Raw genomic sequence first — 25,312 nt, forward strand, 5'->3', positions numbered from 1 at the left:
AAGTTTTTTTTTAATATAACTTGGGAATATCAACTACAAAAGTAATGCCGACATTCTCCAGTTCGGAGCTCTGTATGGATGTTTAGCCTCACTGACGTCACATTCTTTTTCAGCCGACAAACTAGGCGGTTTTCTGTTAAGCGAAGTCGTGCAGTCCATTATCAGTCAGTTGTTTCACAGCATGAATCGTGATGAACAGGGTTCAAAGCAAACAACACATTACTTAATAGTCAGTAATGGAGATGGAGTAGTGCCGTTTGGGCCATTTAAATGACTGGACATCAACTGTTTCTGACTATTCCATTCAATACAGTACTGCCATCAATGTTTCAATCCTACTCCAAGTCGTGACCTAATCCTGGCTTATCTCTCCCTGACAGAGGGAGAAATTTGTGAAATTACTGGATCAGCTGCACAACTCGTTGAGGATCGACTTGTCCAAGTACCGTGTAAGTCTCATCACTGTTTTCTCATTTTTTTTTAAGCTTGCAGCCACTTTATAATTCATGTTTTCTTCTTCGATGATACAGTGGGTCTCATTCAAAAAATACATTTGAAATGAAAACCCTGCCCATGGTTGATCTAAGATCCTAAAACCAGTGCATTCACAATAAGTTTCAATACATCATCCGTTATTTTTTTTCCCCCCCCAAGAACTGATTATTCATTATTCGTGCTCTGTTAATTGTATGAGTATATTGACGACAGCACATTCTGCATTGGTGAGATGTACTTAACTGTCTGTGTAACTGTGTAACTGATTAACTGTCTAAATTGCACCACTGGATGGTCATTTCTCCTGATTTCCGCTTTGCAGTAAGTTCTGTAAACCATCAGGAAGCCTCTGTAAACATCAATGAGGACGTGTGTAATGAGACAGAATCAGCACTTCACGATATTCCCCTAAACCAGCGCTCCAGGTCCCATTGTAATAAAGTCAATCAAAGAACAGACTAACTAACCTTCATAGCAGCGTCTAATCACATTGAAAGACAACAAAAGTCGGAAGGTATTCATTTGAAAAACGCTAAATGAATGATGAATTACAAGACTAGTATTTGGCAAATTATAGTCAGATAACAAAACTCCAGAAAAGAATGTTAGTAAGCCTGCTGGTCAAATTCGAAAGAAAAGCAACATCATGAAATTTTGCCAAACACTGTTGTATATTTCCAATACACTGCGTGTCATATGATGGGCTCATTAACTCAATTCCAGATGCGAGAAGTGTGTATTCAAGAGAAAGCATTTATGTTAGATATGATTACACAATTTGTGTCAAACTCGTAAAAACCGAGGCGGGGGTATGTAGCATAGGTCCCTGAAGCATAAACATGAACACACAACATAGTGGAGTGTCTACTCGAATTTAGCTGAAGCTTGTTTACAAATGCAACTGCCATTTATCGGCAAATAATGGCCAGGAGCATTTGTTTAACCTCCTGATTAGGGAGGGTTCGATATTAACATGTCATTTTTAAGAATGTAAACCAATAGTAAGTCTTGTTCGAATGTTTGCCAAATAAAATGGAGATTAAAACACTAAGAATTATTTTGGAAAGAAAAGAAAGCAACAAGGTTGCGAGACCTTTGCATATCAGGTGAACAAGCAAGGTCAATAGCGACCTTCAATCGCAGAGCGAGGATACATGCTGTGTAGAGTACAGTTCCTCCATGGAAAGAGAAGAGCGCAAAATGAAAAGTGGCTGTGACATTTCCCTCCAGAGGATTCTGTCCAACATCAATTGGCTGTTTAAACGACATAGATGAACTCTTCATGGTCAGTAGTTTGGTGACTTTCCAACATTTGCTCCCGAGCACAGATGTTCGACTGTATGTGAGGGATTTTCCACTTGAGCTATTAGCGACACGCCGTGTGCTTTATGACGAAAGCAGGCGCGGTGCCACTCATGTTTTATAACCTCCAGGCAGAACTAGCGAGGTGTGTTATTTACCTCACATGGTGTTCCAATGCATTCATTTGCGCAATAAACTACATTCGTGCACAGTACAGTCATGCCATCGCAATTGAGACTTGGCCTCATGTCCGTAAAGGTTTTCTTGGCAGAAACACCACGGCTCCAACAAATCTTCTTTAAACTTTTCCGGATGTATATATTGTCTGCCAAAGTGATAGTTATATTGATTTTTCGATCGATATACCGCTCAGGATTTGGTTGTAAGATCAGCGGCCAAATTGATAGCATGATCATTGTCACTTGACTCTTGGTAATGTTCATCAAATCTTTTCACCATTTTTTTTTTCTACGGAAGAACTTCACATATCATGAACTAGTTAGTGTGTGATTTCAGACCCATTTAAACCCCACTTAAATTATTTCATTTCACGCCTGGCTTGTGTACATACCGATTATCCCATCCATACATGTTTCCATACAAACTTACAGGTCGACACACATGATGAATGCTGTTTGTGATCAGCGCTTTCAGGCAATGACAGGGGAAAAAGCTGGTGCTGAATCGTCTTTCATGAATAAATGATTCAATGTTGACGTTGACATTGGGCCATTGGCGTAATAGGGAATGGGAATAGGAGACACAGTGACTTTACGAGTGATAGCCCAGCCATGATGACTGCAGTGTCAGATCTTCCAATAAAACCAAAAGGTCGATGATCAAAGTAAGAATATGACTTATCTTGCTTGATAATTCAACATTCTTGGGTCCATTGTTAGTTTTCAGCTTTGTTCTTATTTATTTTTTAACTCATTCACAGCCATTAACAATTTTATTTGGGAATTGAAAATATGATGTAGAGCGTCATTCCCGAATTTGCTCTGGTTTTGTTTTTTTCTTGTTTGGGTGCTGATAAAGCATTGCCCGTGGCCTCTGGCAATGTTTTTTTTTCTTTCCACAAGGGGCAGCATTTCCCTTTTTTCCTTGTTAGCATTTTGTTCCAGCTTCAGCTGTTGTTAAAGCGCTATATGAACCAATATGTATATATTGCATTGTATTTTTGACAGCTGCCTTCATTTCAAGCTCATGTAACTCCATACTCATAATTTAGGAATTCTTTTTTTTCTGATGAAGGAAGAGAGTCTAAGATGTATTACGCTGTATTGAATGTTTATGTAGTCCGAAACTTCAATTTTCTGTGGGTCCTGGAATTCGAGTGACAATGACAAAAACCCTCACACTGGAGTGGACACATTTTTGCACATACCTGGCAGTGAATGAGTTAAGAGAAGCACAGAAACATAAATGGTTACTTTCCAAGACTGTGAGATCCAACATTAGATTTCGATCTGACTAGCCTCTGAAACACGGCAGAATAAAAAAAAAAATAAAAGGATCCTAGCAAATAGAATTTCATCTCCGATAGTTGGAGTTGGGAGCCAAAGGTGCTGCACTACTCTACTCACACTGATTGAATTCCTGACATTTAGTACATAAGCTTCTAGAACAATCCCAGGAGCGCTAATCTCGTTAGCTCCAACATACACACACTCACACACATCCACACACATGCGCCCACAGGCAGGTACATTATGCCCTTTGACCCCACTTCTCCTTTTTCCCCCTTCCTCCCTACTTTGTATGTGTGCACCTGAGCCCCTTACTCGGATATAAAACCTATGTCCAGCTGGTGGTGCCATGCAGTGAACAGACACCAACCCACTTGAGGGGTGTTGGCTCGCCAGTGGGTGAGCACTTTGATGGCAGCTGATGCCGGAGCAACAAGAGGAACAATGCTGGGAATGATATAAAACGCAAGGATGGGATGAGAGGGGCTCGGATTGGACGGAGAGAAAATGGGTGAATTGAAAAGCAGGCGTGTGTGTTGAGTAACATGACCGAATTACGGTAGCTTTTATTTACCGTGGCCCTGCTTCTTGGCAGTGATGTTCACATACAACAAAATCAAAGAATATAACCTGCCAGCACAATCCTGCTGTGTAGCCATCACCAACGCACACACAAGTCAGATGCACGATTCAATTCTCACTTTCATTTTCTCAGGGCCAAGCTAGTCGGCCACAATTGGTAAAGAATACAATTCCCTTCTGGCTCACACAGTGAATTTCTCTCTGTTCCCCGAAGGACATTCCGTGGGTGATCGAGTTTGCATTTATAAAACAAGAGGCCTTAAGTCAGTGTCGACCAAATAAGCCTGATGTATGGTGACATCTTGGTTACCTATATGCTGTCCCCTGAGGGTTCTGCAAGGTTCTCTGGTCGGCTGCTTGTTATTTAGACACGGTGATAAAAAGTTCTGCTGTTCTGAAAATGTCCCTTGGGAATTAGACCCTTATATATGAGTGAGTGCTGTGTAAGCGTCATGAAGAAAAATAATACAAATAAACATGGTTTGCTGGGCTGGCGCAGTGGTCATATACTCTACAAACAACGTCACCTGTACAAAAATTGTAATGCTAAACTACACTTATTACAGAGATTTTTGGTGGGGCACCGGTCTTGGTGTCAAAAACACACAATATCAGGAATTAAAATATTACTATAAAACACCCAAGCTGTTTTGATTAACTCATTCACTGCCAGACGTGCAAAACATGTTTCCACTCCAGTGGAAATTTCACTCAAATTCCAGTACCCGCAGAATGTTGAGTTTTAGGACTACATAAACATTCAATGCAGTGTAAGACACCTTAGACTCTCTTCTTTCATCAGAAAAAAGAGTTAATTCTTAAATTATGTGAGTCTGAAGTAATATGAGGTGCAAGTGCCCCCACATTACTCCAGACTTTACAAACGGCCGGAACAACAAGAGCAATAATGCTATGTTAATCAAAACAACTGCCCCCTCGAAGGGAAAAACATTACCAGAGGTCCAACCAGCGCTTTATCGGCACCCATCGCAAGAAAAACCAAAACCCGAACAAATTCGAGAATGACGCTCCACCTCATATTTTCAATTCCCGAAAAAATTCCAGTATGGAAGTGAATAAATTTCCCCATTGCGGGACGAATAAAGGTATTCTGATTCTGATTCTGAATGAGTTAAGAGATATATGTCACTTTTTCTCTACTTGTATTTGTTCAAAATAGGCAATTATAAACTTCACAATGACATATTTTCTGTACAGACCATCGATTCTTGGTAAAATATTTGCAGCAACAAAAATGTGTTTTCACTTAATGATGCATTATTTAGATGGAGGTGGCTTAAAGCACTTTGCATGTCTGACATGCACCAACAGACGGACAAATTGGTCATACGGACAACATCATGTCGACTTTCGGTCAGGAAAAACTACTATAAATTCCAGACATGTTTTATTAAATGTGTGCAGCTATATTTCAGGCAGGAATATCAAGCAGGAATTTATTTTTTCTGTTCATCATGACAGCGGATCAATCCTTTGCAGTGCTGAAAGAAACATGTTGAAAGTCCAAGATGAATTAGCAAATATAATGAAGAACACAATCTTGTTGCCAACTGACCTCACCTATGATGAGATTAGATTACATTTTGTGTCATGATTTGAAACCCATTATTCCACCGATAGGGATACAGATGACACGTTTGAAGAGATTAAAGTCGTATGGTAATAGTTCCTAATACTGAACACTGGATCAAGATAGGGGACGTTACAAGAAATCACATCTATACTGGGATTTAGAGCATACCATACGTTTAGATCTTTGGTTGCTGTAGAATTTGAAATAATATCGGATAATCCAAAGCACGCAGTCACATCACGGTATTCAAAGAAATGCGAGGACACCAGCCAGAGCAAACTTCCTACATTCAGCAGTCCAAAACAAAACAAAGATCAAAGATCAAAGTCAGCTTTATTGTCAAATATGCTAATATGCATGACATACAGCACAGATGAAATTAATGTCCTCTCGGACCCAGCGTGCAAGACATGCAAGGCACTTATAACGTGGCTAAAAAAGACATACAATTGACAACAGACAATACATGTAATTTCTGTATGTAAAGTGAGGTAGTGTCGTATGGAAAGTGAGGCAGTGACGTATGTAAAGTGAGGTAGTGACATATGTAAAGTGAGGAAGTGACGTATATAAAGTGACGTAATGTAGTAATGCAAAAACGAACAACAAGAAAGGGTTGAAGTGAGGTCTTGCAAAATCCAAATGCATCCAAATGTTGTTTATAATTTGCTCTGCTAATTTGAGACCTGAGTCGAACATACTTAAATCTCTAATTCACAATGTAAAGCCGAGTTTTTTTTTCTAAATTTGATTGTTGAGTTCAGATTAACAACCAATTATTCTCGTCAGAAAAAAAAGAACAAACTAAATGAAATTATGTCTCAGGTGTAACCAATGCCACCCAAAAAATGTGTTTGTAACAAAATTAGGTAAAAAAAAGAATAACAAAAATAAGTGTGCCTCCTGCCATAAAAAGTGAATTATTTGATGCTCCATGAACTAATGTCTCTGTCCATACGTTTCCTTTTAATATTACAGAAATTGATTCCTAAAATGTTGTTTTTTGCTTTAAATAGGGAGAGCTACTGAGCCACAGAACTGAAGTGGTCCTAGGCCAACATTTTCAATTCTTATTAAATTAGAGAGGCGCATCAATTAACATCCGCCATGAACGGTTCCATGAAGGATTTTAGAGAAATTGTTCACATTTATTTTCAATTTATTTGGTCTAAATGAATGTTATTTTGCACAATGTAGCTTTATTATGTTGTTTCTAACTTGAAATAAAATTTAGACATTTGTCTCTAAAGGATTTCAACACAACTACTGTAAATTCAGAGCGCAACATCCCCATTTCAGCTATAAAAGGGTTCCAAATGAAACATAATCCAGCACAGAATTGAACTGCACAGCATTTTAGGACAAACCATTATAACGTTAATAAATACAATGCATGTTTTGCTGCTGGCTGTCTTTGCATGGTTATTTCAAGAGCGATGCCAAGATGTCAACAACTGAGGCTGCTCTGCAGATTCTCAAGTGACTTGAATTGTGTGCAAAGGCAGTGTGGATGCGATCTTATTGTCAGGGGAATATCGGTATCAGCAGGGAGAGACAGCGTCTTAGGCTTCAAACTGTGAAGCCGTGAATGAGACCGTTGGTACAACAATGCAATCGCCCAAGAGGGTATTGAACTTGAAGGATACATATTCAAAGGAATGTTCAAGTGACTGAAGGACCGTATTTGAGAGCCACTGCTAATCCAAAATTATAGTAATCAGAATAATAATAATTGGAACAATAATATATATTTAAGTTTACACTAATGCATGTGTTTCTGAACATTTCTCTTTCATCTTTCTTGAGAATAAAACTTTTCTCATGTACTAGAGAATGGTCATGCATCAAACCTCATGAAATGTCAACGTCAAATGTCAACCCCAAATATATGACTTGTGTAAGATATCTTCATCCTTGCTCGTACATAACAATTCTCTGTGGTTACATGTTACCAGTGATATAACGAAAGATGTTAAACAAGAAGGAGACTTCACCCAGTTACTATCTGCAAAACCTGGTCAGACAGATAAAATAAAAATATATATATGGCTTGATTTTACAGGAACATGTGATAGGAGGCTTTCAGCGAGGATGAAAGGAAATGTGTGTAAAACGGTGGTGAGACCAGCCATGATGTTCGGACTGGAGACAGTGTCACTAAAGAAAAGACAGGAAGCAGAGCTGGAGATAGCAGAGATGAATATGTTGATGTTTTCTTTGGGAGTTACTAGGTTGCATAGGATCAGGAATGAGTATATCAGAAGGACAACTCATATTAGAGGCTTTGGAGAGCAAGTCAGAGTGCGCGAGACTGAGACGGTTTGGACATATCTCGAGGAGAGAGAGTGACTATATCGGGATGCTGAGCCTTGAACTGCCAGGCAGGAAGTCGAAAAGAAGACCAAAGAGGAGATTTATGGATGTTTTCAAAGAGGACATGAAGGAAGCTGGTGTGAAAGAAGAGGATGCACACAACCGGGTTAGATGAAGGAAACTGATTCGCTGTGGCGACCCCCGAAGGGAAAAACCGAAAGGAAAATAAAAAAGATTTTACAGGAAAAGCAACCCAGGAGCTATCAAAAGCACCTATTCTTTTTCTTTTAGAAAAGGCCAATCTGTGTATTTTAAAAACACAATTTTGGCTAGTGTACACCCACCCTGTTCTGAACAGTCCGTAATAGGACTTGATCCATGAGTTGGACATCAGGTCTGTTTCTGGCTTCGATTGAGTGTTTTGCTCCAACTATTACCATGCGTTGATTTAAAAGACACAGGAAGATATAGGAAACTGGGGGAGGGGTTGCATGACTGCAAAGCGAATGAGCGAGGGAAGATGACGATAATCTAAGTGTGCCGGAATGCTGTGATGGATTTAAATGTTCTCCATTCTGCTCCCGTGCACTGCCTAATGGCTTCACAGAGGTGGAGTCAAAGATTTTATCAGAGGAGAACCCCCCAGTCTGCTAAATGATTGGACAGACACTCATTCGGTTATGACTGCCGGGCGTGAATCTGGAATGCATTTTCATATTTTGAGCCTAAACGATCGTGGGGTGGTGATGGCTATTTAACGTCAGGTTGTTTTTTTTTCTCTCCATTCAGGACAATTTCCCCGCTGGAAACCAAGATCGTCTCCATGATTTGAAGTCAACCGTGGATCTTCTAACCAGCATCACCTTTTTCAGGATGAAGGTAGCAATCTCTATCAGTGATACCCAACTAATCTGACAGGAAATTAGCCACTTTTCCTTTATTGGTCTGAAAATAATTTATAAATCCATCTATCAATGCCAGCGACGTACAGTGACGGGCAGAACAATTAAATACTCTTCCACAAGATGACAAGGGGTATAATTAAACTCTGTCACTACCTATTGCCATTTACACAACCTTCAACTAACCGTGTCTAGATTGCATAATGAGTATCTTTGTAATTAAAGTAAGACAAGGTCATCGCTGTTTGATCTGGTGTAGACTGAACGCCAGAGTACTCTTGGCCTTGACATGACCTGAAAGTCTTAGCCAGTCCTCCTCACACGTGGTCTTGGGCTTGACTACCTGTATCAATCACTGGGGGTGGTATTGGTGGAAGGGCGGGGATGGAGTATGGTAATTGATTAAAAATAAATCAATTGAATCAAAGATGAATGATGAGCACAGAAGTAATCTTCCTTGTGGAGAGTCGCATGTAATGTTTTAGTGCAAAACCATGACTAACAGAAACATAATACATTAAAGTCTCGTTATATCGATATTCAAGGGAGTCCGAAAAAATATAGATATAACCGGGACTATCGATATATCTGACCCTGTTTGCATGTAATTTTCTCCATGCGTGCATAGAAATAGTATCGATATATCCGATATCGATATAACGAGACTTTACTGTACTTCTCATGACGATGGAACCGTCCCAATATTTCATTGTAAACACAAAACCACATTGATTTTCGGCACATTTTATTGTAGTCAAATCAATCTCACCCACATCACTCCGCCTCCTACCAGGGTCTTCTCAATCACTTGATGCATGTCTCTGTTCCCACCCGGTCCTTGACTGGAGGCTTACGCAACAGATCCTCGACAGTTAAGCTTCTATATTGAAAAATGCTTCCTTACTTTGTTTCCTCAAGCCTCTCTTCAGCAGTGTGCGTCTGAAACGGTCCATTTGGCTCCCACTTGGTGGTGACGGTGCTTGAACGTTGAAGCACAGAGGCATACTGTAGCGAAGACGGCATCTGTGAGCGATGCAATGAAAAGTGTCACTTTGGGTCACCACAGTTTTTGCTCTGGCGTCACCACCATGCCGGGAATTCCGACATGTGCGCAATCCTTTTTTAAGATGTACTGTGGAGACACATTTGAATGCCGTGCGTCGATTGTAGTATGAGTAATGGGTGTGAGAGGGTCGCCATTTTCCAGCAGGAAGTCATACATAAGCACATGGTCAGAACATAGAAGGTGATAACAGACAAAACAAGCAAATTGATGGATTGCAGGGAAGGTAAAACTGCATTTTACCATGTTACATGTCTAACTTGACCTTCACAACTAATTAAAATTCCATGAATGTACATTTTTTTGCGACATTAAGTCTTTAAACTGCAATGACACTTAGGTGAACCAAACTCAAACTGAACTTATTTTATTACTATATAATATAATGTGAGTGATTATTTCATTTTTAGAACCAAGACAAAACAGCTCTTCTTATTCAGTTTTAACTTGTTGCCTCCCAAAAACACAAACACAGAAGCAGGTATCTCGGACCATCCCATTAGAATGACACATCCAAATGCATTTGTCTTAACAGTTTGCCAGCAAAAAAACTAAAAAGGTCAGTGTAAGGGAACATGAATAATTTGCGGGAATTGTACACGGACAGCAAGCAGAAAACATTTTAAAATACGAGTCCATCAAGAGAGTACAAAACTTACAAACGAGATATCACACAAAGAGGCCCTGTTAACTAATTGCACTAATGGCTTGGTAGAGCAAATTTCTTTGATAACACATTCAGTTTTGTGTGTTCGCAGACTGGGTGCAATATTGCAAATGGTGAATCAATAAAATGGATGACAAAAGGGCCTGAGTTTTGCATTTTTTTTTATCAAGTATTGCCTCACAATGCAGTATTGACCATAATGTGACTTGATTGGTTTATCCCTATTGGCAGCCAAGAGATGTGGGTAATTCGATTACCCCTTGCAAAGGGCTTGGATCTTCACAAAAGTATGATTCTTCACTTAGATTAATGGGTGTGTGCATGTGTGTGTTTTTGTGCACATACAGGTCCAAGAGCTCCAGAGTCCGCCCAGAGCTAGCCAGGTGGTGAAGGACTGTGTGAAAGCCTGCCTGGATTCTACATACAAATACATTTTCGATAACTGTCACGAGCTCTACAATCAGTTGCTGGACCAGGTAAGCTATGGCAACGTTGACATGTACAGAGAGCAACTTTACTTCACTAAGCAAGGGTAACAAATTATGACTAGCGCAGAAGAGAATGAATGGATACATTCTTCATAAAGAGCTTTGTCCTCTGTATTGTTTTATTCCTCAAATCAACTAATTACTGCAATAAATCAAAGTGACTTAAAAAAAAATTGGAGTAAACTCCAGCCAGTATGCAGACTTTCCAAACCTCGGTTATCAAACATTTGGATGAACAGCAAGTTTTATTTAAATGAAACATGCTATTTTCCGGCCAATGAAAACTGCTCCCACAAACCTAATTATGAATCGAGATTGAAGCAAACAAATACAATACAATACAATACAATACAATACAATACATATTGATGTATACAGTGCTTTAACAACAGCTGAAGCTGTAACAAAGTGCTTAACATGGACAGCTATCATATACAGGAAAAAAGCAGTGACAAAGATAGTAGAAAGCAACAAGGAGTAAAACCAAGTCGGAATCATGCTGGGTCGAATGCCAAAGAGTACAAGCGAGTTGTGAGACGGGTTTTAAAGATAGGTTTTGTGTGTCATTGACAAACAGACTATTGTTTGCAATCAATATATGTGGCAACGTAATTGCATTTATAGGGGCAGATAATATGCATGAGCGCCCTTGCATGTTCGTAGAAGTTTGGGTTTGAGGAACAGGAGCCCACTGCAGGCTAGAAAAGACGCCCTCATGCAATCACCATTAATCTTGAAGTACCACTTTAAGATATAATGATGTAGGTAGGCAGATATGTCGCAAACACTCATGAGGTGACTAATCCTTTCCCAGACCTACAGCATCGAGGAGCCCCATTTTTTCACTTACAAGTACATTTTATGCAATTTGTTTTTCCAAGGAAAAGGAAACTGGCACTCAATTACAATATCAGTCCGTTTTGAAGCAATATAGACAGAACTAATTGCTTTGAAGGCTAATTTTCCTCCACAAAGTAATAGCTGTGATACCGCCAGTAACGAACACCTGATAAGCGGTCCAATTAGGAAAAAAAAAAACTGTGCAATACTTCACACAGGTTCATAGCTAAAGGATACATTACACATTTATTTATGATGGTCCAAGAACCGACCTCTGCAAAACCCTTTTGCTTTAGTAAGAATTATTATTTTTTTGATGATCATTATGATGATTCAGGAAATGATGATTTTGGAAGAAAAGAAAATCACTTAAAGCCAGAGTCGGTAACTAGACAAGCCCTTTCTTGGTCACTGACAATAGTGCATGAGTATCCTCTGCTGTGAAGAGAAACACGATTGGAAAAAGCAGTGGTACCAATTTGCAGAGCTTCTCAATTATTTTCCATAATTAACTCTCGTTATATGATAACTTCCCCTTTAAAAATAAAACAAATCTGACAAATAAAATGATGATCTGCCAATAAAATTGTCATAAATATATTTCACACATCACATCGAAAACCTGACATTTTAAAAACATTAGCTACCCAATATACAATTGTTTTTTTATATACAGTAATCCAAATTGGTGCACCATTTGCACCATCATTCTGAACTAAAATTATTTAAAAAATTGTGAATTCAGTTCAATCCAGCAACATTCACACAATACCGCCGTAAAAATGAATAAAACAGCCATTGTTGAATTAAGTGAACATGCACATTCCACATAAGAAAAAATATAAACAGTGGTGGACCCCCAAATTTTGCGACTAACCTAACTGGATGCTCCCCTGCAATAATGAACTGAAATAAATATACACATTCATTTGACGTCTTATTTGACAGCTCCCATGACCACAAATGGTAGCCTTTCTCTTGTGTCTTATCACATTATTTGTCACCCTCAATCAGCAATAAAGCGTCTTCAAAGAACCAAAGGCAAAGCAACAGGCAGTGTTTATGCAATGTGCAAAAATAACCACATTTTAAAGTCATGAATACTGGAAGGCTCTTAAATGAGGCAACAGAGACTCTGGAAACAGCAGGGCTCTGCTGCATTCAGGATTTCCAGGCGTTCTCATTCATTGGGTGGATTATCAGGCAACTCTTTATTAATTTGATGACTGCCACACCACAGAAGAAAATGTCCGTTTTAGGCTAAAATCGGAGGCAATCCGCTTCAAAAGTAGAATATTAAACTTTCCTTCTGTTGAAACAGCCAGAGGTGTTGCAGGCAATTACCACTCCGGTGAGATTGGCACGTTTGCTAATTACACCCTTTTACGCTTGTTTCGATGTAGACAGCCTCTCGATGCAGAAGAAACGGGGAAGGGAAAAAAAAAGAATTTCCCCCAAAGCTAACCTCGCTGGGACCATAAATTACAGAGACGAGCGTCCCTCGCTGTCGCCCTGGTTACAACTCATTTAAGAGCCCCGTCTTGTTACGGGGAAGCCGAGATGTAGCCCTGACACAACAGAGACATCTTGCGTAACATGACAACCGAGCTCGCCGATTCTGCCCGGGCGCGAAACAACTAGGCGGGCGGATTGGAGACATTGGAGTCCGGGACCGCAGTTCAACATTTTTTTTTGTCCTCACAGTAAAAGATCAGTCATGGTAAATCGTACAGGGGGTTAAAAAATGCGGCTCACCCATTGTGAAGTTTGTGGAACTTTTTAAAGAGGAAGAACTACTACAGTCCTACTACAACCAACCTTGGAAAAACAAGACAAAATGTTTCATTTTTTTCCTCTCGACTGGTGGATACAGGATCAACAATTGAGCTTTTATTCACCAACACGAACACAACCAATACAATAACACAAGCCAGTTACATTGCCATTTTGATGTGAAGGACACAGCACCGAATGCTCATTTGATGACACAAAATACATTTTGGAGAATGACTGAATCAACAATGTGGTGCTCATTTCATAGTTTTGTTTTTCACATGTTTTGGTTTTTTTATGCTGCCACACGTGCAAAAATGTGTCCACTCCAGTGGACTCAAGGTTTTTGTCATTGTCACTCAAATTCCAGGACACACAGAATATTGAATTTTAAGACTACAGAAACATTCAATGCAGCGTAATAAACCCGAGAATCTTCTTTTCATCAGAAAAAAAATAGTTAATACCTAAATTATATGGGTATGGAGTTATATGAGCTTGAAATGACGGTGGCTGTCCAAAATACAATGCAATACATACATAATATCTTATAAAGCGCTCTAACAACAGCTGAAGGAGGAACAAAGCGCTAAAATTGGAAAAAAAAGGAGATGCTGCCCCCATGTGGAAGGGAAAAACATTGCCAGAGGTCTGGCCAGTGCTTTATCGGCACCCACGCAAAATTACCAAAACCTGAACAAATTTGGGAATGGCGCTCTACGTCATATTTACAATTCCAGAATCAAAATAAATAAAAATAAATGAATAGACAAATGAAAGCCAAGTGAAAATACTACATCTCGGCTCATCCATCATCACAAGACTACATAAAAAACAAAATATAGGACGTCTAAAAAGTCCAAACGAACAACCAGATGGAGTGGACACTCAGAAAAAAGAACACGCAGAGATGTTCAAATGAAACTGAAGAAAGTTTTCTAGCTAAACAAGAACAAAGCAGCATCACACCCTGGGCTGGCCTCCAGCCAATCGTAGGACACTAATATCACTTTGTTAGCTAGGCCGCCTCCCCATTCAAACACTTCTGTGCTGTCTCTCAGTAATCAACCATATTCCCAGAGAGTATTCCTCACTTTCTCTTCTCTAATTTGAAGCTGAGTTGTGAGAATTGATGTGGGGGTGTAGGGGGGCGGGTTCATGGAGAGCCAGTTGCATGCAAATGCTGATGCCTACACATTGAAACCCGAAAGCAAAAGACAATAAATATAAACCTCTCACTAGCTTCTGGTCGAGCGACGTATTGCTATCAATCTTTCTGATATTGTCTGAAGCGAGGCGTAGTCAGTTGCGGTTCTGAGGTGCAATCTAATATTAACTGTACTGTCGTCCCCACCTCCTTGTACAAGTGAGATTAGAGTCCATTGCTGGGTCAGTGGCTGTATGAAAAAAATAAATATAAAAGCAGCAAAATGCTACATAAAAATATTTCATTATCGTGAATTGAGACGAATACCGGTGAGCAAAGGGAGTTTGAATAGATGCATAATGTAGCCAATCGAGCCAACCTTCAAATGCGTCCTTCATTTTTTTTGCACTGGTACCAAGAGGATTTCCCATGACTGACTGAACCCTGCAGATAAGTTCTTTTCATTATTCATGTTTCCAATTGAACATGAATTTACTCACATGGCTCCACCACAATTCCCAGCGCTGCCATTATTTGGCATCTTGTAGAAACGTAGAAACACACTTGGAATTTCTCAAGAAGGTTAGCTTGGAAAAACATAAGGTACGTAACAATTTTAACTCATTCACTGCAAGACATGCACAAATGTGTCCACTCCAGTGCCAGGGTTTTTGTCATTCTCAGTTGAATTCCAGGACCCCCAATATACATATACATTAAATACTGCGTTAGAAACCCTGGACTCTCTTTTTTCATCAAAAAAAAAGATGTAATTCTTAGCTAAATTATATGGGTCTGGAGTTATGAGCTTGAAATGAGGGCGGCTGTCCAAAATACAATGCAATACGTACGTATTGGTATATATCGCGCTTTAACAATAGCTGAAGCTGGAATAAAACACTAACATGGAAAAAAGGAAATGCTGCCCCTTTGTGGAAAAGAAAAAAAAAAACATAGCCAGATGTCATGGCCAGCGCATTATCGGAACCCAAGCATGCAAAAAAAAAAACGTGAACAAATTCGGTAATGGTACTGTACATCATATTTTCAATTCCCGAATAAATCTGTGAATGGCAGTGAATGAGTTAAGCACCCTGTAGCAACCTGATAGGATGACAAGCTGTCAATTGTAGTTCTCATGTAATAGATCCATAGGTCACGTACCAAAATGACTGACAGCAGAATGTTCCTGTCAAAAGATCGTAGAAAGACTTTTCGCACTTCACCAAAGAGCCGAAAATGCAAATCAAAAGTATGGAGAAGAAGCTACAATCAGAATGACGTAATACATTTTCATTACTCAAGCGGTCCCAAAGCCATGTGATTAAATCGAGGCAACTCAGAATTGAGTGTAGCGCAATCATCATTCGTGTCCTTGTTGGGGTGAGATGAAATTCTCTTGCCTTCTTCGGCACTGCAATAAAAAAAAAAAACCATGATGTAATCTTTTTGATGCAGCACCGAAAACACAATGTTAATCATTGATGGCAGCTATTGGATGCTGTGGAATGGATGGATACATGTTGGCATTTCAATTCGCAAGCTCCCTCCCCAACAACGCCTCCTCTGTGTACTGCACCAAAGTCAATTAAAAGTTGTTTGATCACTCCTACTAAATTATTCACCCACAGATTTGAAGCACATTCACCATTTTCCAAATCATCGAGAATGGGCCACAATTGACAGAAACAAATGCAGAAAATTGTTTACTTGGGAGGGTATGGAAAATATTTGTTACTGTCAGCGGGGAATGTGCACTATCAATGATTCAGCTGCCATGCCTGAAAAATGTAATGTCTTCAGTTACTGACCAAACAATCCATATGTCAATATTCAATGTGTTCCACCTCAACACATGTAAATACATTTATTGGCCATTAAAAGGAACTTTTCCTGATGAAAAAATCCTTTCAATGTCAATGTCTAACGTTTCGCAAATTCCTTCTTGACAGAGCCGGAAGCAGGACATCCCACGTGAGGAACAGGGACCATCCATCAAGAACCTGGATTTTTGGCCAAAACTCATCACGCTCATGGTGTCAGTCATCGACGAGGACCGGACAGCCTACACACCCGTCATTAACCAGTATGTACTATAAAACACTCATTAATTAGGAACTGTCAGACAAGTCCATAAATTGTTTATGGGAAAAGTGTATAAAAGGGTGGTGAGATTAGCCATGATATTTGGACTGAGACAGTGCCACTGAAGAAAAGACAGGAAGCAGAGCTGGAGGTAGCAGAGCTGAAGATGTTGACGTTTTCTTTGGGAGTGACCAGGTTGGATCGGATCAGGAATTAATATATCAGAGGGACAACTCATATTAGAGGTTTTGAAGAGAAAGTAAGAGAGGCTAGATTGCGATGGTTTGGACATCTCCAGAGGGGAGAGAGTGACTATATCAGGAGAAGGATGCTGAGCCTTGAACTGCCAGGCAGGAGATTGAAAGGAAGACCTAAGAGGAGGTTTATGGATGTTGTCAAAGAGGACATGAAGGTAGCTGGTGTGAGAGAAGAGGATGCACAAAACCGGGTTAGATGGAGGACACTGATTCTTTTGCGCTTGTTTCTAACACAGATAACCTTGGATTGGATTGGATTGGATTTGCCTTTATTAGTCTCGCAGTGGAGAAATTTACATTTCACAGCAGCAAAGTTATGAAAGAAATGAAAGTAGAAAAGCAAAATATATATATATAACCTGATTCCATAGGAGAATATAATTGCTGAACGTTGGTTCCATGTTACACAAAAAAAACGAAAATTCACCAAAGCCATTGATAAATATTGCTGCCCCACTTACACATTATAGTATTACTTTCCCCTCATCTCTCATCCTTTTGTACAGATTCATATTCTGAGCTTATTTGCACCTTACTGATTTACGATGCTCATTACGACTGTTTATGCCCGAGCTTCCTTTCCTACCCTTTCCTCGATTGTCTAATAATTGCTCTGTAATAATCCTATCTATTTCTTATACTCTTCCTCCTCTAGTCAAATTCCGGGACTGAAACAACCACCACTCTAGTTTTTTTTTTTTTTTTTCAGGAGAACATTAAAGGACAACCGAAACCAGTTTTATAGCATCTAAAATACCCAAAACACGCAGGCTAATATTTTAGTCACATGCAAAACACTAATAAAAATGAGATAAAGTGTCCCAAAACTACTTCAAAATGACCCCGGAAATTGCGAGTTTCAGAAGGTCCCGCCCCCTTGTTCATGACGTCACGCCAGGGCGTCTTGCCTTGCTCGAGAATCAAAACAATGGCTTCAGATTCGGAGAAGATGCTTTCTTGTTACTCATCCAGTTACGAATATGATTCAAATAGTTCTGAAGAGGAAAGCATAAATGTTTGCAATCGACTAAAGAAGTCCTTCCGTATCAATTCGAGCCATCTGGACTCCAATGTAGTTCCCAGAAAATGCATAAGATGCGCAGCTCCAAGCTCTGCTGGGAATTTGTGTCAGGGAGTATCAAATACAGTAAAGGTTTCTCGATATTCTGATTTACCGGGACTATCGATATATCCGACCCTGTTTGCATGTAATTTTCTCAGTGCATTGTGTCGATATAATCGGGACTATCGGAGTATCAAATAGTAGTCTTGGTGCAACATACAACGATTCACCATGGCGTTATTTATATGTTTTCCTTCTAATTTCGCCATCAATTCATTCATTTGTTTCCAGGGTCAAACTATGAAAAGACCGGTGCCCATTTTGCGATGATACTCCGAACGTATATATCGAACGATGTCCATAAAAAGATTTTAAGCTTTTAAGATTGTTCCTGAAGTAAAAAAAGCCATTCCGCCAGCAGCTTGTTTACTTCGCATTGAGGTTGAATAAACCCACACGGATTTACGTTTTATTGTTTGCTGAAGATATAAATCATTATTGACACAGAAGTAGGAAGAGCGATTGTTCTCCGGTTCTGTTTTTTTTTTTTTTTTTTCCTGCATTCGCCTCTCACATCACAAATCCGCCTCTTCGTCTTTCAGCCAGGGGGGACAAGGGAGGGAAAGGGGGGGAAGACTTCAGGCTATTAAAAATCAACACTAAGAAGAGCTGACCTTTCCCTCAGCCAGGAAGCCCTTCATCTATAAATGTCTCCCTGTCATTGTCAGAGAATACGGATAATTAAACTACTGATGTGTCCCATTCAACTTTTAAAAGCCAATCTATGGTATTCCGAGTCACTGATTGTTTGGCAAACCGGTTGCTTCTTATTCTTATAAGGATCCAAATTAGATTTTGGTTCATGTAATGAACTCAATCATTGCTATTCACAAATTTATTTGGGAATTGAAAATACAACATAGAGCGCCATTCCCGAATTTGTTCTGTTTTTTTTTTTTTTTACACACTTGGGTGCCGATAAAGCGCTGGCCGGACCTCTGGCAATGTTTTTCTTTTCCACAAGGGTGCATTTCCCTTTTTTCCATGTTGGCGCTTTGTTCCAGCTTCAGCTGTTGTTAAAGCGTTATATAAACCAATATGTATACATGTATATTGCATTGTATTTTGGACAGCCACCCTCATTTCAAGCTCACATAACTACAGACCCATATAATTTAGGAATTCACTCTTTTTGTCTGATGAAAGAAGATAGTCTAAGGTTTCTTTCGTTGCATTGAATGTTATGTAGTCCTAAACCTGAATAGTTTGTGGGTCCTGGAATTCAAGTGACAATGACAAAAACCCCGGCACTGGGGAGGACACATTTTTGCACATTGTCTGGCAGTGAATGAGTTAAAAGGATCCAAATTATATTTTGGTTCCTGTCATTATTTGAGAAACCTGGTTATCAATACCTTCTGAGAAAGGCCCAACAGAGAATGTACTTCCTGAGGATGCTAAAGAAGCATGGCCTAACACAGTTGGTGCTGAAACATTTCTACACGGCTGTCATCGAATCCATCCTGTGTTCTTCTATCACCGTTTGGTTCGGGGCCACCACAAAAATAGACAAAATCTGACTTCAACGGACAGTTAGGACGGCGGAAAAAAAAATCATTGGCACCGCCCTACCCACTCTCGAGGACATGCGCACTGCAAGAATCCAAACTAGGGCGCAAAAAATCCGACTGCACCCTCCGCACCCTGCCCACCACCTTTTCCAACTACTGATCCATGCGCACCAAATCCAGCAGACATTTAAACAGCTTCTTCTCACAAGCCGTTAACTCTTTGAACAGTAGCCCAATGGAACTGTATAGTGCCTCTTTGCAATTACTGCAATACTCGTGCAGCGTGATCTACCGGAAACAAATTCCTTGTATGTTGTACATACATACTTGGCAATAAAGATGATTCTGATTCTGATATCATTGTTCTTTTTCAGCTCGGGGTGATTTGTTTTATGCTACTTAGATTTTTACAAGGTATACCTGTCGGTCTTCATCCAATAAGACTAACATCATTTTAAACATAAACATGCCATGAGAAAAATAAGTTGCTTTGTGCAAATACAGTTTCGCACTGAAATTTCCAAACTAAATTGGATCCAGATTTGATCCTGATTGCATGTTAAATAGTAATGAACAACGCGCAGGCTGGAAATATTTTTCTGTGGGATGAAGAATAATCATTGAATATTGTTGGACTTATTGCGCTGCGGTTTTTCCAATTTCCCGGGAAGCCTAATGCTCATGTACGGAATACGATATGTGATAGGCTGGGAAAGTTGAGAAATAAGGGGAGAGTAAGGAAGCAGAGGGTATATCGTACTATTTTACTTCCGACCTCACAGAGGCAACAGTTTCAATTCCAGCCACAACCTCCCTCCGGGGGAGAATACATGTTCTCCCTGGGGCCTGCGTGGGTTTTCTCTGGGTACTCTGGTTTCCTCCCACATTACAAAAACATAACCGTGAATGGTTGTTCACCTCTGTTTCCAACGATTGGCTATCAACTGGTTCGGGGTGTGAGCAAGCGACTGTGGGAGGACGGCTGTGACAGAATCCAGCATCCTTCGCGATCCTTGTCAGGATAAATTGGATCGCAAAATGGATATATGGATGGAAAATGTTTAAAGCTCTGAGAAGGGCAACACAGTCTGACTGTTCTTGTTATATGGGGTGTCTCGCCAACTGTATCATCTTGCAAAATAATTAAGATTCTTCTCAGGCCACCTAGCGGAGCATACCATTATTGGGAAATGAGTTTGACTGGAATCCATTTTGATTTCCGACAGGTTTCCTCAGGAGCTGAACGTGGGGAAGATTAGCGCGGAAATCACATGGAACCTCTTCGCCCTGGATATGAAGTACGCCATGGAAGGTGGGTTCCTATCAAATTTGGACTCGTTTACAGACAAGCTGTTCTTATTCACGCGACAGTTTCACACAATCCGAGTTGAAATCAATTGATAGTAGGTATGGTCCAAATACTGAAAATGGCAAAAATAGATTTTTTATTCCTATTTTTTCCAAGCATATGGTAATGGAAATTTCCACATTTGTATGTGATTAGAACTAGACAGGTTAACACAAATTTAGAGGGAAAAGTAAGAAGAAAAGTCCTCTGGTAATGAGAAACTCAAACATTGAGGATTGCTTTTGCCCTCCCAGCGACAGCATGTAGATGCTGCTGCTTTCCCCGTGCCACAGTGTCTTACATTGCTATGACAACCAGATACCAAATGAATGAGCCGATTGCAGGCATACAACACATACACACTATAGACGCTACGTACATGAACAAAGATGGTTTGTTCTACATATACCACAGGTGTCAAAGTCAAGGCCCGCGGGCCAAATCCAGCCCGCCACCTCATTTTTTTCGGCCCGCGAAAGCAAATCAAACTTGTTAAATTCCATGATGATTGCTAAAATCTGAGCCAAAATTTCATATTTTTGGATGTCAACCACAATAAAAGTCATTATTCTTGACTTCAGATTTGAAAACGAGTTATTCATTAATTTGCTGTGTGCTCTATATGTAATATTTGAAAAGATTTAAACATTCTAATGGGTTCCCCAAATTCATAACGGCCCTCGAGAGGAAACCATAACTACAATGTGGCCCGCGGCAAAAAATGACTGATACCCCTGACATATACAGGACCACGTACAGAGCACCACTGAGCATCTGGTCTCATACGCTGATTGGAAATCACTCAGAAGGGATGGGGTGAAGGGGGGGAGGGGGCAGATTACATAAGAAAATGAGCTTGAAGGATGCCACCATGTTTATTTGCGTGCCTATGTTGGGTCACAGAAAGTCCTTGGTGGCTGCGCGGTTGTAAAAAGAAAAAAAAGGAACAAAAAGCAATGGTGCTAATATTAGCATCGCTGTGTGAAGCTGAATGTAGCGGAGAGAGAAGACAAACAGAGGCAGAAAAAAGACAGAAGGGGAGGGTGTGAAATAATGAATGAGAGCACTTCCTTGTGCTTCTTCATGCATTTGTAAACCGGTACTTGACGGAGCCTTATTTTCGGATGTGTGCTTTGTACGATTTTACTGTGGAGAGTCATTTCACCACGGGATATGTTTCAACAGTATTTCCCAAATCTTTCCCAAGGTACTGGCGGTACACGAGGATTGAGGAATGACAATGTCATCAAAAAATATTTGGGTTGAACACACTTTTAGTCAGTAATTGCTAATACAAGTGAACCCCGTACGACCAAAGACAAATTCCTTGTGTACTCCACATCCTGGGCCAATAAAGATAATACTGATATTATAATGCATGTTAGATGAAATTGGAACTACTGTATTATGGAGAATAGTAGGTTCAAATCAAGAATCAAGGCATAGTCCCGTTGTTCCGTTGACCATGCATGGAAATTCACAACACTATTTCGACTGTATCAGAGTCTCCGGGAAATTGTTTCTCATGCTGCAGTTCTGACGAGTTGAAATTGGCTTATTTTCTAGTTAGCCCTCTGTTTTTTTATGAAAAGAAATGAGAAGGATCTGTTTGAGGAAGGCATTTGTTTTTGTTGCTTAATCAGGATGAAACACCCGGTGACTGATTTGGCATCTAGTAGGGAGGCTGTCAAATATCTCATGAAATATGTCTCGGCAGCTGCTGCCAGTATGGCTATTGGCAATGGGAACAATAGCTTCCAATAAAAATTGATTCTTCCCTCTAGCCACATTTTATTCCTATCTGCACAGAACAAATTAACTGAGTTTTGAAATGAATTGCCAAACATCACCTTTCACCTTTGAGCTTATGAGAGATAACACATTTCTGCCAAGAGGTATTTCATGGCAAAAATATAAGATTTGGTTGACAAACTTGTTCAAGATTTCTTTGCGGAAAGAAAAATAAATTGTTGGTGGCCATTTTTGAGACCGTTGGGCAGATACAGAAGAATCAAGATTCAATACATTTCACTAGCACTCGCAAAAATGTCACAACTCAGTGGGATACAGGCTTTAAATCAATGACACCGAAACAAAAGGGCCTCCCGTGTGAGTCGCTGCGTCAGATAAGAAGACATCCTCACCAGGGATGCTGAGCCAACTGCTCCCTCAGGATCGTCAACATTGTTTCACCACCGGCGGGAGCACAAAAGAACTTGTTTCACAATCACAGACTCAGCAACAAACAACATATTTGCTTTTGTTGACAGGCGTGGAGCCAAATGTAGCCACAACCATCCTGAAGCAGGATAAAATAGTGTTTCATGCGGTGATTAGTAAGTACCCCGTTCAAAAAACGGTGAGAAAGCCGAGTACATATTCTTACATATTTTCACCTCCAACACAACTGATTCAGATAATCAGGATCAGTATTGGGCTTTTGAAAGAGGAAGGTATCAAAAACAGGGAGGATATAGCTATGCAGTCACTTATACAATACAATACATATTGATTTATATAGCACTTTAACAACAGCTGAAGCTACAACAAAGCGCTTAACATGGACAGCTATCTAAACAGGAAATAAAGCAGTCACAAAGACAGTAGAAAGCACTAGGGAATAAAACCAAGATCAAGTCTGAATCATGCTAAGTCGAATGCCAAAGACTACAAGTGAGTTTTGAGACGAGTTTTAAAGATGGGTAGCGAGGGGGCTTGCCAAATGTTCATTGGCCGGTCATTCCAGAGCGTGGGACCAGCAACGAAAAATGCTCGATCCTCTTTGAGCCTCCATTTAGTTTTTGAGATATCTAATATGTAGGGTTGGATGAGCTTGGGGAAGTGATGAGGAGTGAGGCCATTTAAAGATTTGAAGACAAATAAGATCTTGAAAAGAACTCTAAAATGTATAGGGAGCCAATGAATGGATGCCAGAGTAGGAGTTATGTGCTCTCTGTTACGAGTACCAGTCAAGAGGCGAGCAGCAGCATCGTGGACCAGCTGGAGACGCTTGATGGAGGATTGGCTGACTCCTAAGTAAAGCACATTACAGTAATCGAGCAGAAACGTGACAAAGTCATGAATTACATTACATATCTGGCAAACCCCTGCTTTAAAACTATCAATTTAAACAATCAATTGAAAATCAGGGGCTCAAAACGCTTTTGGTTGTGAAACTGTCAAATATTTTACTACTTGGATTGGATTAGTGTACATGTTTGAATCTTCACTCGACCAAAAAATGTGATGGTTTAGTTAGAGCTGCCGTTGAAAAAGTCATCCTCATCATACTGAGTACATTTTGACAGCGTGAGTGACAACGTCTTGGTCTCAAGACAACATGTCTTGCCGTTGTGATGTTTGAAACGGGACATTCTCAAACAGAAAAAAATGAATAGATGCACAAAAGGACCAATGAATGTAACAAAAAGTGGCTACCCAATATTGACGTAAAGTTAGCCTTTTGCAAGCATACTCAAACAAAACATGACTCGTGTTAAATCACTGTCAAGGTAGTAAATTCGAGAAAAGAACTCAAATCAAAAGTACACATTTAATTAGTCTTTCAAGGGGCTGTTTTCAAAGTCAATCACTTGGAATCTTGTTGTGTATTTACACTCATTTTTTCAGAATTTGCATGTGGCTAACATTACTTTATGGACTTGTAGCAATCATTTTAACAAAAGAGCACTGAATACTGGAGAAAATACATCACTAGAGGATGATGTGTCAGGGCAAGAAAAGAACATATTGCTGCATGTCCTTCTCTTGTCTTTGCTCAGCATTCAAACATGCACAAATAGGCGGTTGGTTCGCCGTTTAGCGGCGGAAGAAGACCTCATGAGAATGGATTTACATATACACTGATTGACCTTCACGAGCGAAAGATATGCATTGATGGGCCTTGGAAGATCGTGCTGACCAGACACTTCATTAGGTACTCGCTCTGGTCGTGGGTTCCACAACATAATGCAAAATCAATGAAGGACCTTCAGGAGCTGTTTTAATTGTTAAATTAAACACACACAGACAAAAAGAAGTCACTCGTCGCTTACAATCCCAGTTGGAATTGTTGGATATGAATCATTGAAAGCTTTTCTAAAAATGTCACCAATGACTCATTCTTAAGAAGTCACGCGGCACTGTCGCGTTTTATTACACCGATCCCGCTGGCCTCATTTCATTTCCTTGGATTCTCCCTTCGATTTCAAGGCTGTGGGCTGCAATGCCAATGAATAGAAGGAGAGAGGATTGCTTAAAAATCAAAGGTGTTCCTGTTGTTTTTTACGGAAAATTGGGGCTAATCATTTTGTATGGGGGGGAGGGGCACATGGAAAATTGTAACTCTTGCCA

General features: G+C 39.9%; 1 protein-coding gene across 2 annotated transcripts in view; it reads left to right on the forward strand.

The window, feature by feature from the left end:
* Positions 1-25,312, forward strand: part of unc13c (unc-13 homolog C (C. elegans)) — a 127,957-nt gene that overhangs the window by 63,656 nt on the left and 38,989 nt on the right. For both annotated transcript variants that reach the window (XM_088992912.1, XM_088992911.1), the window contains 5 exons: positions 381-449; positions 8,545-8,634; positions 10,735-10,863; positions 16,588-16,721; positions 20,838-20,923. In XM_088992912.1, the coding sequence (XP_088849038.1) occupies positions 381-449; positions 8,545-8,634; positions 10,735-10,863; positions 16,588-16,721; positions 20,838-20,923 (508 nt within the window). The remainder of the gene's footprint in view (positions 1-380; positions 450-8,544; positions 8,635-10,734; positions 10,864-16,587; positions 16,722-20,837; positions 20,924-25,312) is intronic.

Source organism: Hippocampus bargibanti, linkage group LG03, assembly GCF_051943395.1.
Source record: "Hippocampus bargibanti isolate YZ-2025 linkage group LG03, ASM5194339v1, whole genome shotgun sequence".
NCBI classification, from domain to species: Eukaryota; Metazoa; Chordata; class Actinopteri; order Syngnathiformes; family Syngnathidae; genus Hippocampus; species Hippocampus bargibanti.